This window comes from Diaphorina citri, unplaced genomic scaffold (assembly GCF_000475195.1).
Source record: "Diaphorina citri unplaced genomic scaffold, Diaci psyllid genome assembly version 1.1 scaffold797, whole genome shotgun sequence".
NCBI lineage: Eukaryota > Metazoa > Arthropoda > Insecta > Hemiptera > Psyllidae > Diaphorina > Diaphorina citri.
This window is the reverse complement of record NW_007378229.1, coordinates 15,983-35,751: the sequence shown is the minus strand read 5'-3', so window position 1 is coordinate 35,751 and position 19,769 is coordinate 15,983. Positions and strand designations below refer to the sequence as shown.

At 37.4% G+C, this 19,769-nt stretch overlaps 1 protein-coding gene across 1 annotated transcript in view; it reads right to left on the bottom strand.

The window, feature by feature from the left end:
- LOC103512149 (glutaredoxin domain-containing cysteine-rich protein CG31559-like) overlaps positions 1-17,786 on the bottom strand; it is a gene marked incomplete at its 5' end in the record, with an annotated part of 65,344 nt that extends 47,558 nt beyond the window's left edge. Inside the window, 2 exons of the mRNA XM_017445281.2 lie at positions 16,450-16,678; positions 16,890-17,786. Coding sequence (XP_017300770.1) covers positions 16,450-16,678; positions 16,890-17,786 — 1,126 coding nt within the window. The remainder of the gene's footprint in view (positions 1-16,449; positions 16,679-16,889) is intronic.
- Positions 17,787-19,769: the final 1,983 nt, after the last annotated feature.

Genomic DNA, 19,769 nt, shown 5'->3' with positions numbered 1-19,769 from the left:
GTCCACACTTACTTGACTTTTGACCCCAAGTTTTTCAAATAAATTATTTTATTCAACCCCTGACCTGTAACAATATTAACATCGAAAAACAACCCGTTTTCGTACACAAACACTATATTGTATTTTTTTGTAAAATCGAATTTTAGAGAGGTCCATGAATACGCCTATAGTTCAAGTCCACACTTACTTGACTTTTGACCCCAAGTTTTTAAATAAATTATTTTATTCAACCCCTGACCTGTAACAATATTAACATCGAAAAACAACTCGTTTTCGTACACAAACACTATAGTGTTACCAATACCTCAGATGTCTCTTTCATTGGTAGGTATAGATTTGTAACCAATATCAAGTTTTTCAAATAAATTATTTTATTCAACCCCTGACCTGTAACAATATTAACATCGAAAAACAACCCGTTTTCGTACACAAACACTTTAGTGTTACCAATACCTCAGCTGTATCATTGGTAGATTGGTACCTACTTACACACCTATAGGATCTTGTTCCAGCAATTGGTACTCTTGATTGATCATTCTTATTTTCATATTATCTTTGTAACTGGGCAGTTATTGGAAATGGAAATTTTGCAATGTACTTCTCATAACGAGATAATACCCGCGCTCCTTGATACAGTGTTGTCTATAAGAATAAGCATTCTTAGTAATGACCGTAGCAATTCAGTGAAAGTAGGTCAGATCAGTTGTATGGCATACACTGAAGTGATATGCAAGGTACCTGCGATACCACTGATACCCTATGTGCTATGGGAGATTAGAGGCTTCAATATATTGAAGATCAGTTGTATGGCATACACTGAAGTGATATGCAAGGTACCTGCGATACCACTGATACCCTATGTGCTATGGGAGATTAGAGGCTTGAATATATTGGCTAGGTCTCTAAGTATGTACATACAAAGTAGGTACTTGGGAGGTACCTTTGATAAATAATAAGAAATAATTATTGGCAAAACATAAATGGACAGTTGGACAGTAGGTGTTATCTACCTTGTAAGCGCTAGGCCGCGGGTTCGATTCCCGCCCGGGGCGGATTTTATCCTGATGGGATAATGTTCGTTCTCGATGGAAGCGCTAGGCCGCGGGTTCGATTCCCGCCCGGGGCGGATTTTATCCTGATGGGATAATGTTCGTTCTCGGAACACCTGGCTTTCTCCTATCCTGTCTTCCTTCTCTCTTCGATTTCGGGACGATAAGACCATAGCAGTTACAGTTCCCTCTGTTAAACCTCTAAAAAAAAAGAAGATGCATGGTAAATTAGCATTCCCCAACTCGAAAAAGGAAGAAGAAAAAGAAGTATTTAAAGTGCGAGAGTACTTACTACATATTTATGTAGCACTCGGTATAATAAAATTGATTTTGCCCCAGCCCGATTTTGAAAATTTGGACCGATTGCAATACTTTCATTACTAGTATAGCTCCGCTATACTGTAGTAATAGAAAGTAAAAATGTATGTAACTTTAACAACACTCTTTCTTCTAAAGTTGTATGTCACTGAAAAGATACTGAGTTGCTCAGTCACAATACAGAAACGTTAAGGTACTCGACATAAACAATTACTTAAAGATTCTCATGGGAGACCTTTTCCCATTTTCCCATTTAAACCTGTAGTACACACATACATACGTACAGACCATGGGCTAAAAATCACTTTTTTTGACATCAGGGGATCCCAATAACAATACAAGATAATGAAAACTTACTTTCAAGTAGATACTTAGATTGTACTTAGGTTCGGGAACTTATTGTAGACGATTTGAAGTATGAATGGTTTATCATACTTTCTGTATTAACTGTTTAGACATTAGGTACTACTTATATCTCAGACATTGTTGCAAATTTCAATATAGTTGTACATTGGTCTTGTATGGCCTAGATACCAAGGAATGGTACAAGAAGAAGTCATCAGTAGTTATACATTAATTAACAAAATTGTGATGAGATTTAAAAAAGAAATAAACTTAACCTAAGATTACTACGAGTAGTAGGTATGTTGGTATTGGTGTTACCCAGTACCTACCTCACTATGCGAGTACTAATGGTGTGTTGGTGTGTCATATCATAACAAAGGGAGAAGATTCATGATGGCATGAAATTACATGAACAGAATAAATTTATGATTTCAGTATCTAAAAAATGTATGTAACTTTAACAACACTCATTCTTCTAAAGTTGTATGTCACTGAAAAGATACTCAGTTGCTCAGTCACAATACAGAAATGTTAAGGTACTCGACATAAACAATTACTTAAAGATTAGAATTATTAATAAAAAAAAAGTAAAGAAGAACAAAGTACGCTTCAAAAGTATAGGTACCTATTCATGTTCTCTTTAGCAGATGTTCTATTTCAGTTCTCATTCATAAGTAGTACGGTCTCACAACCTGTGTTTCAGATAAGGTTTTCATTGATCGTAGTTTTATCCTAGGTGACAAGCTTAACAGCCTACTCAACCTCACCTAGCCTTAGAGGGGCCGGGAAAAGCCAGCAGCATGCGATTTCCCAGATGATCACCCAACCCTATACCAACCACAACCACGCGAAACCTCACTTGACTTTGGTTAACCGATGATGAACTAGTTCATTCAACTTGCTATAGTAGCGCTCCTGGCTGAATCCAGAAGATAGAGTCCGACAATTTGATAACGTACTTTGAACAGTAGATACATACATCTACAGGGTGCGCCAGAGAAACACTGACAACGGCTCAGGGTAGGTATGTAGATCTTATTTCCAACAAGGTTCTGTGGGTCATTTTCCTAACTGTGGCTTCTTTTTCTGGCGTACCCTGTATGTATGAACATATGTATGCAGCACCTACAAACGTATCTCTGTATAATTGTACATACATTAGGAAAATGGATGATGCCTGCTTTGTTTACACGCTGCGTAAGGTGTGGTAATTCACCGCCAGGTAAAGAGAGAGAGACAGAGAGAGAGAGAGAGAGAGAGAGAGGGGGAGAGGGAGAGAGAGAAATAGACGTTTGAGTAATTCTACTTGGGTTTACATGACGGTGATAAATCGACGCTTGAAGAGCAAGGTATCTCGATATGTCACAATTTTGAGACTTGTAGAGTTAATCTACGTTCTAGTCATAAGAAGAAATAGAAGAAAAAGGTACAATTGTACATACATTAGGAAAATGAATGATACCTGCTTTGTTTACACGCTGGGTAAGGTGTGGTAATTCACCGCCAGGTAAAGAGAAAGGGAGAGAGAGAGAGAGAGGAGAGAGAGAGAGAGAGAGAGAGAGAGAGAGAGAGAGAAAAAAATAGACGTTTGAGTAATTCTACTTGGGTTTACATGACGGTGATAAATCGACGCTTAAAGAGCAAGGTATCTCGATATGTCACAAATTTGAGACTTGTGGAGTTAATCTACGTTCTAGTCATAAGAAGAAATAGAAGAAAAAGGACGAGGAAAAGAAGAAGAAATAGAAGGCAAAAGAAGAGAGACAAAATAGAAGAAAGTGAAAAGAAGAAGAACCAGAAGAAGAAAGAGAAGAAATTGGACTATGATCATCAAATCATTTTTCTTGAAAGGTTTTAACTAGGTGTAAGGCTTTAACGTACAAGTACCTACGCACCTACCTAACTATCTTTTTTCCGTGCCCGTGAGGTAGGCCACCGGATATCTAATCCGGAATAAAAGAAACTCAGGAACTAATCCTGTTTCCGTCACCGATAATTTGGTTCTCCAGGTACGCGGAAAAAAAAGCTAAAAGCTACCCTACCCTTCTTTTGAAAGGTTTTAACTAGGTGTAAGGCTTTAACGTACAAGTACCTACGCACCTACCTAACTATTTATTTTCCGTGCCCGTGAGGTAGGCCGGATATCTAATCCGGAATAAAAGAAACTCAGGAACTAATCCTGTTTCCGTCACCGATAATTTGGTTCTCCAGGTACGCGGGTTCTTTTGAAAGGTTTTAACTAGGTGTAAGGCTTTAACGTACAAGTACCTACGCACCTACCTAACTATTTATTTTCCGTGCCCGTGAGCTAGGCCGGATATCTAATAGGCCGGATATCTAATCCGGAATAAAAGAAACTCGGGAACTAATCCTGTTTCCGTCACCGATAGTTTGGTTCTCCAGGTACGCGGAAAAAAAAGCTAAAAGCTACCCTACCATTCTACCAATATCAGCATCTTCCTTTTTACCAATATCAGCATTCCGTCCACTAATTTTTTTAATTCATTTCTATCTGTCTCTCTCTCTCTCTCTCTCTCTCTCTCTCTCTCTCTCTCTCTCTATCTCTCCCTCTCTCTATATATATATATATCCCTCCCTCTCTCTCTCTATCTCTCTCTCTCCCTCTCTGTTCTTCACTCACTCACTCACTTTCATACCATCATCATAAGACCGAAGATTTACAGTCCGAAGAGTGTAGTCCAGAGGTTTACTTATTCTTATCTTCAGAAGATTTCTAAACTTCCTCAAAGCATTAGTTCCCCTAATCTCTAAACTCCTATGACCCTCTGTCAGACCGAATATATGTTTATTTACTTTTAGAATTACATAGCACTAATTAAAGAAATGGGAATTATCTGAACAAGCATTATGGAAGATTATATTTTTTAACGCAAATCTTTTAATTAACTCCGTTTGTACCATGTTTTGATACCTATTCTTAATCTTGAATAAAGTTTGAATTTAAAGTGAGAAGATTAGAAGCAGAAAATACAAATAAATTTCTACATTAAATCATAATTTAAGTAAATAATGAAATTCCAAGGGAATAGAGAACTCCAGGTTTTAGGGATCCCACGAAATTGAATCTTGAATCGTGGAAATAAAAACTGGATGAATTCGTTGGTAATTTCAGACATTTCATGAATGAAAATGAAACAGAAATGGAATTGAATGCAAATCTGGTGTTCCTTTATTTACCTTGCTACCTACACTCAGAAAAATCTAGGTTAAGGAGGGAGAAAAGTAAAAAGATGAATTTTGGAGACGAAGGTGTTGGAATGTGGGTAGATGCAAAAAATGAGGTTGGAGGTTCAAGAAACTCGACTGTGGAGGTGTTGGGAAGCATTACACAATACCATCCCTCATTTCTTCCCTCTAGTGTTTATTATCCTCCAAGCATGTTTGGATACTACTGTTATATGGGCACTGTAAGTTTACACTTTTCCTGAAACGCTGGCAGTAACTTTTCGAACAGGTATTTACCTTGCTACCTACACTCAGAAAAATCTAGGTTAAGGAGGGAGAAAAGTAAAAAGATGAATTTTGGAGACGAAGGTGTTGGAAGGTGGGTAGATGGAAAAAATGAGGTTGGAGGTTCAAGAAACTCGACTGTGGAGGTGTTGGGAAGCATTACACAATACACATCCCTCATTCTAATGTTTGTTATCCTCTAAGCATGTTTGGATACTACATATTATATGGACACTGTAAGTTTACACTTTTCCTGAAACGCTGGCAGTAACTTTTCGAACAGTCGATAGTTCCAAAAGTGATGTCACACTTTCAATACTTTGGACACAGTCTGTGCCAGGTATTAATTTAATATCAAGTTATTAAGATGGTAAAACAATGCAAGAGAGATAATTTGATATTGGGTTCCAGACCTTTCACTCCAAGCTCAGCTCTAGTAAGGACAGCATGGATTATATAAATGAATTAATTTCTTCTACCCCACGCCGACGATAGCACGCTGAATGCAAAAGTTCCCATGGATCACTCGAGTTAATGAACGTTGCGCCTGGTTAATATCCGGATGGGTGACCCTGGGCAATCGCAAGCGGCTGACTTTTTCTGGGCCCCACTCAGGCTAAGTGAGGGCAAAACCTCCGTCACCAAAGACCTTTGCAGTCATACAGTGCTGTTAAATACCTGTATCGAACTGTGCCTTGGGAACTTTAGTTAGAAACTGCCCTGCGTGCTGTCGCACGATCTTTTTTTAACGCCATGGAATTCTTGAACCAGGCAAGCCTGGAATGGGTGAAACTGGGCAATCGCATGCTGCTGGCTTTTTCTAGCCCCAATCAGGCTGGGTGAGAGTAAAACCCCCGTCACGTCACCAAAGACCTTTATAGTCATACAGTGCTGTTAAATATCTGTATCAAACAGTGCCTTGGAAACTTTAGTTAGTATTATTAGTACTTACTACTGAGACTTGAATAACTTGGATTACAGAGATTATATATTTTTAAAAACATACATAAACAATCTGCCAGCCTCTGGCTGGTTGCCAAATAAAAGCACAGAATACCAATTAATCAGAGGATATTTGTCTTCAATAGGATTTTCTTTCTAATCACTGAGACATGGATTACTTATTATTTTATTAATTCCGGTCCTAATTCTAACACTTAAGAATACAAAGGGCCATTACTTCTTTCAACAGATTCGTACGTTAGGTAATTATCATTGTGATCATAATTAATTTCTCTCTCTCTCTCTCTCCCAGGTATTAATTTAATATCAAGTTATTAAGATGGTAAAACAATGCAAGAGAGATAATTTGATATTGGGTTCCAGACCTTTCACTCCAGGCTGAGCTCTAGTAAGGACAGCATGGATTGTATAAATCTACCCCGCGCCGACGATAGCACGCTGAATACAAAAGTTCCCATGGATCACTGAAGTTAATGAACGTTGCGCGTGGTTAATATCCGGATGGGTGAAAGAGAAGAACACTCAGTTTCATGAGATTCGGATATAGACCGTCCGGAGATGTCCTACACCTGAGCGCGAGCGCCCTTAAAGTAGAATCCATGGCTATCATCATGGGACTTACTCTGCCCTGCGTGCTGTCGCACGATCTTTTTTTACCGCCATGGAATTCTTGAACCAGGCAAGCCTGGAATAGGTGAAACTGGGCAATCGCGTGCTGCTGACTTTTTCTGGCACCAATCAGGCTGGGTGAGAGTAAAACCCTCGTCACGTCACCAAAGACCTTTGCAGTCATACAGTGCTGTTAAATACCTGTATCAAACAGTGCCTTGGAAACTTTAGTTAGTATTATTAGAACTTACTACTGAGACTTGAATAACTTGGATTATTTTCTTAATTCCGGTCCTAATTCTAACACTTAAGAATACAAAGGGCCATTACTTCTTTCATCGGATTCGTACGTTAGGTAATTATCATTGTGATCATAATTAATTTCTCTCTCTCTCTCTCTCTCTCTCTCCGTGTTGAAAGAGAGAAAGTATTGAATTTAATATCTACCTGACTATTCCATCTCATACGTACCTACCTGTATCATATCCTATGCACCAATATTACCGGAATCAAAATGTTTTGATTTATTTTTTTGTCAAAATTCTGGTTTCTGGTTCCGAGTTGTAACATAATAAACAGATAATCATTCATGGGAATTTTAGGTAAATGTGTCTCTCTCCCTCCCTCAGTAACTCGTATACCTACTGCTCAAATAGTGCTTATTTATACTGCTCAAATGGGACTAAAAAGTCCTTTTAAAATGGTCAGGTAAAATTTCATATGTCTACCAAGCAAGCGCCTTGACCACTACACCACCTAAACAGTTACATAATTGTTGAAAATAAATACATAGGTACCATGTGTTAGAAACATGACATTGTCAAAAATCCTTATTTATAATGATAAAATTTATACCAAATGGTATAATAACATTTATTATTATTAGGGTAGAGGTACCACATTATTGATGTCACCAAACCTACTTGAGATCACGTGTCGGCCAATTTAAGTGTCCTACATTTTTTATGACTTTTTTGTACCTTTAATCAAATTTGGCATAATTTTTACGACCTTCCCAAATTCCACATCCTTCTTTTTAATTTCAAACCTAATTTAACTTTCTTTTCACGAGGTAAGGTTCCTCTTTTTTTTCTCCTTCACTGTCCCTCTTCCTCCCACTCTCTTTCTCTTCCCTTTTCATTTGATTCTGTTCATACAATCTCTTCATTCTCAACTTACTAATCAATTAATTATTTTACCAACTTACCAAGGATGGTAGAGATATGTGATTTTATTGAGAATCCTGGTGCCACAAAGTCCACTTTCTTTTTTCCTCGTTGGCTTTTCCTCATTTCTACTTTCCAGAAATCTCTTCACGAGGTAAGGTTCCTCTTTTTTTTCTCCTTCACTGTCCCTCTTCCTCCCACTCTCTTTCTCTTCCCTTTTCATTGTGTGTGTGTGTCTCTCTCCCTCCCCAATCATTTTCTCCACGTCTTTATTTCTCTTTCTCCTTTTCTCTCTCCCCTTCTCTCTCTCAATCTCGAAGTAAATATATTTGTGTCCTCTCTTTAACCTTTTTTGATTCCCCACGCCTTTCTTTATTGGTTAAAACTTGGAACATATAGGTACCTATTACAGTAGGGATCTTGTCGACATGGAGCTTTGAAGCTTACTGACCACTTGTTAAAAAAGGTTACCGAAAGGTTTAACGTCAAAGAGATTATTGCTTCAGATTTCTTGGAAAACACCTTACTAGGACAAATTTTTCGAGGAACAACTACAACCTCTTCTAATCCAACTCAAGCAAGTTATCACCACCTCTCAGATATTCCCACAGTCTGAGATTTTCTGCAGCAAAAGCAGGTTCCTCTTTTTTTTCTCCTTCACTGTCCCTCTTCCTCCCACTCTCTTTCTCTTCCCTTTTCATTGTGTGTGTGTCTCTCTCCCTCCCCCATCATTTTCTCCACGTCTTTATTTCTTTTTCTCCTTTTCTCTCTCCCTTTCTCTCTCGTTCTCTTTCTACTCTTCTTTCTCTCTTATACATACACACTTTTGTCTGGCCAACAAAAAAATCTTTAATGAAAATAGAAAAACAAAAGGACAGGCAAAAAAAAATAACAAAAGAACAAAAAAATCTGTCTATGATGCTTCTCTCTCTCTCTCTCTCTCTCTCTCTCTTTCTTTCTCTCTCTCTCTCTCTTTCTTTCTCTCTCTCTCTGTTAATTGTGTTTCTTAAGGCTATATCAGCACAAAACACTTTCATGCCAGAATACCAGAATGGGTTTCTGTTGTTAATTAAAAAAAAATCAGCCTCAGGCCAAATTTCGTGACAGAAGAAGCCACTGTCTGATGAGAAGAAAGAAGATGTGAGATGTGAGAGAGATTCATCATGATGTGAGAGATTAATCAACGAACGAAGCAAGCTGCGAATTTTAGAGCGAGATTTTTGTTTGTTTGTTCACCAATAGATAACTACTCTGGAATACTTTGTCCGATTTTTTCGGAATAATATAAAGGTAATTTGCTTCCTAATAATTTTTTAACTCCATCAAGCCTTTTAGGACCCGTAGCCGTAAGTCCCTTCTTAATCTTCTTATGGCATTATTTCTTTTCCTTTAACTCTTCATCACAAACCTGCTTAGCACAAAAAGTATAGCGCTTTTGGACTCTACATTTCTTTTTTGCAAAGATTTTAAAAAGTGACCTTACATTATTCAGTCAGAGGGAGGCTATAAATTAGGTTCAAACATATTAATTAATTATTTTATTTTACTAGAATGTGTTATTTTTGCAGAAAACTAGATACGTAAATAGGTTAACACATAATTATCGATGCGTGTTCTCTGTACTGGATTGGATTTACAAATATCAAAACTATGTATATCAGAATAGATTAACATTGCAGAAATTTATTTCTTTTCCTTTAACTCTTCATCACAAACCTGCTTAGCACAAAAAGTATAGCGCTTTTGTACTCTACATTTCTTTTTTGCAAAGATTTTAAAAAGTGACCTTACATTATTCAGTCAGAGGAAGGCCAGCATAAATTAGGTTCAAACATATTAATTAATTATTTTATTTTACTAGAATGCGTTATTTTTGCAGAAAACTAGATACGTAAATAGATTAACACATAATTTTATTATCGATGCGTGTTCTATGTACTGGATTGGATTTACAAATATCAAAACTATGTATCAAGTATAGGTACCTATTCATGTTCTCTTTAGCAGATGTTCTATTTCAGTTCTCATTCATAAGTAGTACGGTCTCACAACCTGTGTTTCTGATGAGGCAGAGATTGCCTTCGAACCTTAGATGGTAAAGGTCTATTTTTGTTTTGTTTGTTTGATAGGTGCTTAACTTCACTATACTTACGTATCCTAATATAAGGTTTTCATTGATCGTAGTTTTATCCTAGGCGACAAGCTTAACAGCCTACTCAACCTCACCTATCCTCAGTTGGGCCGGGAAAAGCCAGCAGCATGCGATTTCCCAGATGATCACCCATCCCTATACCAACCACGCGAAACCTCACTTAACTTTGGAGAACCGATGATGACTAGTTCATTCAACTTGCTATAGTAGCGCTCCTGGCTGATTCCAAAAGATTAAGACCGACAATTTGAACACATTTCTGATAGATGATAGATCCACCAACAACAGGTTCTAGTGTTCTAGATCAAAGAAATCTTTATTAATCCGGCTGGCCTCCCTAAAATGGATGTTAATGATGTTGTTTGCATAATAGCATGTTATAATGTAATTTAATCATAGACATCATAAAAATCTAATCTAAGAAATCACAACAAGTGGGTACAAAAATACAAAATTTAGATTTGCATAGGATAGGTACTGAGTTACTGAGATTTGCATAGATACATATGTGTAAAGACTGAGTGAGTTATAAAAAAGGGTTTTAGCTGTACTGACTAAACGGTTAAAGATATTCAATAGGATAGGGAAAGTCGTGTGATGTTAACACTAGAATTTTTGAAAAAATACACTCTGTAGAATGTAGAGGTGCATAGGATAGGGAAAGTCGTGTGATGTTAACACTAGAATTTTTGAAAAAATACACTCTGTAGAATGTAGAGGTGCAGAGCCCTCTGCAAATTTTGCAGAACCAGGGCCCTGACTGTATACCTTCACACTAGAATTTTTGAAAAAATACACTCTGTAGAATGTAGAGGTGCAGAGCCCTCTGCAAAGTTTACAGAACCAGGGCCCTGACTATATTTCCTGATTGAGAACACATTTCTCTTTGCAGTTAACCAGACTCGGAACGAGCCTCTTGATTTTATTATTTTTATTACTCTTTTCCGAGTTTATTATTTTTATTGTTAAATTATATGTGTATGCTCAACAGGGCCCTGACTGTATATTTCCTGATTGAGAACACATTTCTCTTTGCAGTTAACCAGACTCGGAACGAGCCTCTTGATTTTATTACTCTTTGCCGAGTTTATTATTTTTATTGTTGAATTATAAATGTATGCTCATTTGACGTGATTTTTTATTTCTTTTTTTTTCAAATACGTATTCCGCAAATGTAATAGAAAGTCGTGTGATGTTCACACCAGATTTTTATTGTTAAATTATATGTATGCTCAATTGACGTGATTTGCTTGTCTGTGTAGGTAATTTCCTCTTGTCAAACAACATTTTATTGAAGTCTTGTGAGAGTACTTGCTGGTTGATTCTTTGCATTGTATTATTGATGCTTCTGTTCAACTTGCTCAAGTCTTTGAGATGAAGATAAAATATGTTAGGTAGGTACCCACTTCTGATATTGTTGGTGATTCAAGATGTTGTACTTGGCTCAAGTCTTTGAGATGAAGATAAAATATGTTAGGTAGGTACCCACTTCTGATATTGTTGGTGATTCAAGATGTTGTACTTGGTTAGTTGTTATAAGATGTAAGGAAATCAATTGATGAATATTGTGATGTAAATTGAGACAATAATTGAGAAATTATTATGTAAATGTCTGATATAGGTAACTCTAGTATCCAACTTGTATCTTGTCAGACTGATGTCCTCTCTCTCTCTCTCTCTCTCTCTCTCTCTCTCTCCCTCTCCCCATTTCCTTCGCCTCCTTCCAAATATTACATATGCTTTATGCTGATAAACACATTTGGATAGCTTCATTTCGAACACCATTTCGCTTCACGGAGGTACTAAAACTACTCCAAAAAAGCCTGATGTTACTTTTAAGATGTGGTAAATGTGTCACATCCTTGAAGCTTACTGACCACTTGTTAAAAAAGGTTACCGAAAGGTTTAACGTCAAAGAGATTATTGCTTCAGATTTCTTGGAAAACACCTCCAACTCAAGCAGGCTATCACCACCTCTCAGATATTCCCACAGTCTGAGATTTTCTGCTGCAAAAGCAGGCATGTTTGTCTTTCTGCTTCAGTTCCCACCAGAGGAGTAATTAACAGGTGTTGTGCATTCCTAGAGGTGTGTTTTCCCAATGGTCCGTGCACAATATGCACCTAACAAATCCAGTCACGTACATAAAAGCCCGGTACACGGGCTATGACACATCTCCCAAGTTGATCTTTCAACGAATGGCCCTCTAACATGGTCTTCCAACTACAGTTACGTGTGTATATGTGTATACGATATATGCGTAAATTTCAGGTCCAAACGAATGAAATTTTTGCAAATATGGCGTAGACAGTTTACACATGATCTGTCGAAAGGTTGAAAGACCATCTGTCAACAGACTAGACTAAAAGAACGACGATTCAAGATCTTCTCTCAGTAAATACCAAAGTCCTTATATTTACATGCCACATTTCTTTGTGTTTAACAACCGGACTCGGAGAGGTAAGTAACAGACTAAGCACTTGGGAGACATGTAGAAGCTTGTGTAAGGGCCCTTATGCACCTAACAAATCCAGTCACGTACATAAAAGCCCGGTACACGGGCTATGACACATCTCCCAAGTTGATCTTTCAACGAATGGCCTTCTAACATGGTCTTCCTACAGTTACGTGTGTATACGATATATGCGTAAATTTCAGGTCCAAACGATTGAAATTTTTGCAAATATGGCGTAGACAGTTTGCACGCAACGATCTGTCGAAAGGTTGGAAGACCATCTGTCAACAGACTAGGCTGAAAGAACGACGATTCAAGATCTTCTCTCAGTAAATACCGAAGCCCTTATATTCTTTGAAATATTGTGTTTAACAACCGGACTCGGAGAGGTAAGTAACAGACTAGGCAGTTGGGAGACATGTAGTAAGTAGCTTGTGTAAGGGCCCTAATAGGGGCCACGTAATTAATTAGGTGACATGTGGTACCATGTGTACCGGTCCTAATAGGGGCCACGTACTTAATAGGAGCCACGTAGACTCCAGAGGATGCTTGACATTCTTCGTCGGGATGCTAGCAGTCATTGCACCTTGGTATTGGATTAGGTTTCATGCTGAGCTGCTTAATGCTTACTCTAGAGACTCTCATTTTATTCAGTACCTACAAATAACTTCGAGACCTTGGATTAGGTTTCATGCTGAGCTGCTTAATGCTTACTCTAGAGACTCTCATTTTATTCAGTACCTACAAATAACTTCGAGACCTATATAATGTTTCTGCCACTAGACGCTAAAACATGGTATACAAGTGCGAAGCTCTCAATGTACTAAATTATTACTGAAACAAAACAAAACACATCTGCTATCCGTCTAAAAATCAGAACATGGGCACATCTAAAGGAAAAGGCCGTTTCAGCCAAACGGACTCAAGGGTCAAATTTGGATATTTGATATAATCGATACTCCTGCAAAAGATAACAAAGTAAAAAGAGGAAATTCGAAGCCAATCCTTCAGGCTAAAATGTAAGAGAAGTCAAAGACTGGTAGGGTCTATCAAAGGTGTTTCTCAATTTCGGCATCGGCACCTCCATCTCTCCTCCATGCAACCTATTTATTATCTTCCAATTTTATATCAAGGTTTCCCCCCCGGGCTGTTTTTGATTGGACGTCATAATTTATTTTCATATTGAAGACTCGCATCAAATATCAGGTTGCTTTGATGAAAATATTACGATGTGTCGGGACCTTAAACTTCGGCTTGGGTTACGTTATAGATTGCTACTTAAAACAAAGTTTAGCTCGTATCCATTTCGGCGAGAAAACAGGTTCTCCTGCTACTTTGTGATCTTATTTGTTTCAGTCCTTATGACAAACTCATCTAAAGATATAAAGATCAGGTGGATGACTTATTTATGTGACTAGTTGCTCAGCTTAGGTGATTGGACGATATAAGTTTTACCTGTTCCTGCTATAACTACTTTGTGATCTTATTTGTTTCAGTCCTTATGACAAACTCATCTAAAGATATAAAGATCAGGTGGATGACTTATTTATGTGACTAGGGGTTCTCCTGAACTTTGAGTCGATTTTTATGCTGGAAACAGTTAGGTTTTACATTTCTTCATCTATTAATAAAGGCGGTATTAGGTTATTACTGGATTGAAATTTTAGAAAGATTAGGGCTTGATAGTAGATTATTAGGCCTTGACATTAGAGTTACAAGCTGGAAGCTGGTTCTGTTAAAAATACATAGATCTACAAAAGTAATGTTAATGTCCTAGATTTTAACAGCTGGACCCATAGGTAAAAATAAAATTGAATACGCTCTCTATTCACTTCAAAATTTTCGTATTGACAACACATGGATATACTGACATACCCGTGTGTACCTTCGTGGCATGGTGGTGGACTGCAGGAGACGATAATACATTGATAAACGTATATGATGAAATAACATCACTCATGACAAAAAGAAACAATATTGTCATTTTTGACAACCTTTCGAGTGTATCTTTCAAGAGGCACCACCGTGGAATAAACAATAACATGACTGTAACCGACAGCATCCTGGATTAGAGGGGCTTTTGGGAGATGAGAAGAAAGTTAGAATAGGGAGATGGTCCGATAGGTATGGAATATGGAATGTAGACAGCATAGGAGGAATAAATAAAATAGCTTTCTAAACAGTCTAAACACAGGGGGTAGGTTACGTATTAAATACAACAACAATGAGAGAAAAAAATGTTGTTGTTGTTGTTGTTGTTGTTGTTGTTGTTGTTGTTGTTGTTGTTGATGTTGTTTTCAAATGCTCGGAGTTGACTATTAGGTCATTTTCCCTGAAAAAAAAATCTAGGTACGTAGGTACCTCCATAGTTACCTATTTAGTAGGTGGTATCTATGCCTATGTACAATAGTACATACTCGTACATATCAGAAATATCATCAGGATTCAGGGGAAAAATGTCCTATATTGTTTCCCTGTTTCTCGTATTAACTATACATTTTCTTTCTATTATTTACATACTTGCATAATATGAACATGGACGATGGGTTTTTGCTGAGTTATTCATGTGTGTAGGTGTAGGAGTATGCCCATAATATGTGCAATTCAATTTCTAAGTATTCCTATACCATAAACACAGGTATGATGTTCACACCAGATTTTTTTACATAAAGCTAAATCAAAATTTTGAAGGTGTACCTTCAAAATCAAGCCCCCCCAAAAATTTAGGCCAGAACCGCCTATGAATAAAACCTGGAGAGCTAGGCCACTGTCATGACCACTACAGAGATTGCTTTCATATTGATGTCGTTTTTCAAAAGGACTTTTTGGTATTTTTTTGGCAGTTATTTTCTCTTTCCTCAAACAAGTTCCAGTAACCTATGACATTCTAGCATTTGCATCTAGTGAAACTCTTGTCCATCTTCCATTTATGGCTGCATTTTGGAACATGTTGCTGGAAAAACAGGTTTCACCTCTTGAGAACTTTTTAAAGGAAGTTGCAAGGATGACTTGAAGAGAGTTAAACCTTGTTTATATTGCCTGGATGTTTAGAAAGTTTCAAGTGTAGCTTCTTGAGTATTTTCTAGCGTTGAGGTTACCGACCTGGCAGTTCAAGTTGTAGTGGACGATGAGTGTTATAGCTGTTTTAATAAAAAGTTACACGCTACCTTAACATAGTTAGGTATTTTTCATTAGTATTTGCTCCAATAAGTTTCTTCTCTCCAGTTGGTTGGAAGATACAAGATGGAACGGAAAATTGAAATTTATGATAATGAAGAATACCTTTTTGCTAAATACATAGCTTTTTATCGAAATACAAAAAAGTAGGATTTGCTCCAATAAGTTTCTTCTCTCCAGTTGGAAGATACAAGGTGGAACGGAAAATTGAAATTTATGATAATGAAGAATACCTTTTTACTAAATACATAGCTTTTTATCGAAATACAAAAAAAGTAGGTATATACCTAGAGTAAGTACTACCTAACGTCTAATGCATCTTTCTCCTTTTTTTACCTTTTTATGATCACGCATCATTGTACAATGTTCATTTTTATATAGAAAAGTATTCCGACGAAAAAATGGTATCCGTCTATCCGATGAAAGAACAAAAAATTCTGTTCAGTCATTCGAGGAATTCAAAGATTCAAACCCAGGAGTTTTACAGGCGTAATGTTCTTGTTGAAACAATAATCTTACGGTAGACGTGGACTCCTATCTGGAGATAGAATCATTGGGGAAAAAAAATAATTAAAGAGATACCTACCTAATGATTTTCCTTTCTTCTTCTTTTTTTTTTTCATTTTGAAAATCCCATACACGAGTAAGTAGGTAACCATGTAAAAGAAATACGTGCACGTGCATTTGCCCTGTGTGTACCTGTGTATCTCATGCTAAATGAAATAAAGTTCAAACCTTACACTCACCTTTGTGGTTGGCATGGTTAGAAATGTGGCAATTCCAGCTCGCACCCTATTCTTAACACCTCTGACAGTTCCTTTAGAACTTTTGATTGTAGAAGTTGCTGAGCTGGTCATTCCATCCAAATTTTTATATCCTGCAAAGTAGTCATCTTCTTCATTCTGTTGCGATTTCTTGGCATCATCTGTATCGAAATTATTCTCATTGAGATGGAATTTATAATGTTGATCATCTTCGTAATGAATACAATCTCTTCATTCTCAACTTACTAATCAATTAATTATTTTACCAACTTACCAAGGATGGTAGAGATATGTGACTTTATTGAGAATCCTGGTGCCACAAAGTCCACTTTCTTTTTACCTCGTTGGCTTTTCCTCGTTTCTACTTTCTTGAAGTATAAATATATTTGTGTCCTCTCTTTAACCTTTTTTTGATTTCCCACTCGTAATGAATCTCTTTGCGTTTGAATTTCATCTTGGTTAATCCGGTGTGATGATCTCTAGAATTACTTATTACTAACTTTTCAACTCCATCACTGACAGAATTCTCACTAACACAATTTTCATTGTTGTTTATATTCACCATTTCACTATCACTGGATGTTTCATTACTCACACGAGGCACGGATTCACTGATTGCACTTTCGGTTATACCTACAGACTCAAACTCATTTGGTGCTGAGGTGTTTTCTTTGTTAACAAAGGTTAAATTGGATGTTTTCTTTAATATTGGTACTATTTTAGTGACAGAAGTACATTTTTTATTATGAATTACTTTTTCTTGTTCACTTATTTGGTTTACACTTGAACTATTTTCTTTAGATTCACAACTATTGTTAATATCATGAAGAACAATTTTCCTATTAAAGCTTACTTTAGATACATTTAATTTACTATCATTATTATTACATTTAGATTCGTTTCCTAAAATTTGTTTTTGTTCAAAAGCGTTTAACTTTTCTATAAAACTATGCTTACTATTATTTACTTGAGCATCAAAGTTATTGTTACTTTTTACTAACAAATTATTTTCATTGATGGTTACAATTTTCTGTGAGAATAGCTTTTGCTTTTCTTTGAAACTTGCTTTGAAGTCGATGTTGCTATCGTCCTCATGTTTCTTGCTGTCGGTAATTTCCTCCAACTCACTGCTGTTCAGTGAATCACAGCTGATTTCATCGTCACTGTTAATGCTGCTCCCGGCAACACTGGATCCTTCAGAGGAGAATGTTACAATGGATTTCTTCTTGGGTAGAGGAGGAGGTGTACTGCCGTCTAAATCACTACACGTTCCACTATCCAATGTATCACTAAGCGAGGATTGCGCACTAGATTTTGACCTCAAATCACTAAATCACTAGATTTGCCAAGAATTCACTAAATTTAGTGAAAAATCACTAAGTCTGGATACACTGTTGAGCTTTATATCTCCGATGAATAATGTGTCGTGTCAAATTCAAATAGCGTACCAGCCTTACATTCACATCATTGTGCAAAGTCAAAGTTTTGTCACGTCACAGTGAAAAGTGAGCAAGATTTTGATATGCCTCCCTTGCTGATGTCAAATGTCGATAGGGTGCTCCAAAGAACTTCTTCTTTTTGTGATTCTGCATAAATATACGATTATGCGCTATGTTTGTTGACTTGAACCACAGTTGGACGAGGAAATTAAACATGGAGGCAATGACATTTTGGAATCTCTCTCATTTACTACTGCCTTGGATAGGTAGGTAATGTAACACTTGACTTGAGCCTCAAAGGAATCTTTGACGAAAGCTGTTGAACTCGATTGTAGCCTTGTTTCGAGTACCTACTTACCTGTACCTACCTACCCTTGAGCCTCAAAGGAATCTTTGACGAAAGCTGTTGAACTCGATTGTAGCCTTGTTTCGAGTACCTACTTACCTGTACCTACCTACCCATTTTTCGTATACGGGAATCAAAATTTCATTTATAAATTCTGACGATTTCAGAGGACATTTAGAACGCCCTGTACAGAACACTCCCACCACCATTCCACCTGTGTTGAGTTATGATACTCCGGTCTGCTGATTACAACCGATAGCTTGTTACTTGTTACGTCAAATTACTCCAAAGAGTTAAACATAGTTTATTGCTGCTTGCTGGAAACCGAAAATTGCCAAATTTCTTCATATAGGTAGGAGTAGAAGAAGAAAACAAAAATAACATTGGATCTTTGTCTAACATATCATTATTCGAATGATCCAATCGTTATGACATTTCCTCCGTCATTTGACGTCGTACCTCGATCATTGGTACTCTGTCATTTGATAACACATATTTCAATTGCACCTAAGAGTAGGTACTCCAAATTTTACTAGAGTTCCACCTATCCGCCCATCACCAAACCTGTCATTAAGTTGAAGGTGCGCATCACGAAGGAAATATCCAGAGCGGAAAATGTAGGAAACAAAACCAGACCTCGAGAGGCTCACCAATTCACTTTCAGAATCTTGCAGACCCATTTTTCGTATACGGGAATCAAAATTTCATTTATAAATTCTGACGATTTCAGAGGACATTTAGAACGCCCTGTACAGAACACTCTCACCACCATTCCACCTGTGTTGAGTTATGATACTCTGGTTAATCCTCTCACACGTCATCACCTTTGAGCTTTGAGATGAAGATGTTTATCACTATGATAAACTTAAGCTCAGTTTTACATCTGTTCTACATCTCCCTATTACTCGTATGTATCGTATTAGGCCTGCTGCACATTGGAAGTGTAGTCGCGCGACACCACCTGAAAATCCAAAACTATAATATTTGCATAGATATTTCACAGTCCATGTATAGAAGACCTTAGTCGCGCGACTCCAGTGAGAGAGATCTCCGTCTTCATAGGTTTAGATTTTCAGGCGGCATCGCGCGACTCCGCGCTACTAAAAGTTGCGCGACTACAGTAACAGGTCCCATAAGCGACAGGCCTTATTGAGCTCGATACGTTTGTCATCAGCATTACTCGTATGTATCGTATTGGGCCTGCTGCACATTGGAAGTGTAGTCGCGCGACACCACCTGAAAATCCAAAACTATGAAATTTGCAAAGATATTTCACACTCCATGTATAGAAGACCTTAGTCGCGCGACTCCAGTGAGAGAGATCTCCGTCGTCTTCATAGGTTTAGATTTTCAGGCGGCATCGCACGACTCCGCGCCACTAAAAGTTGCGCGACTACAGTAACAGGTCCCATGAGCGACAGGCCTTATTGAGCTCGATACGTTTGTCATCAGCTTTATGGATATTTAGATACTCGTAATCTAGATGTGTTTTGGTACGTTAAATTCCAGACATTTGT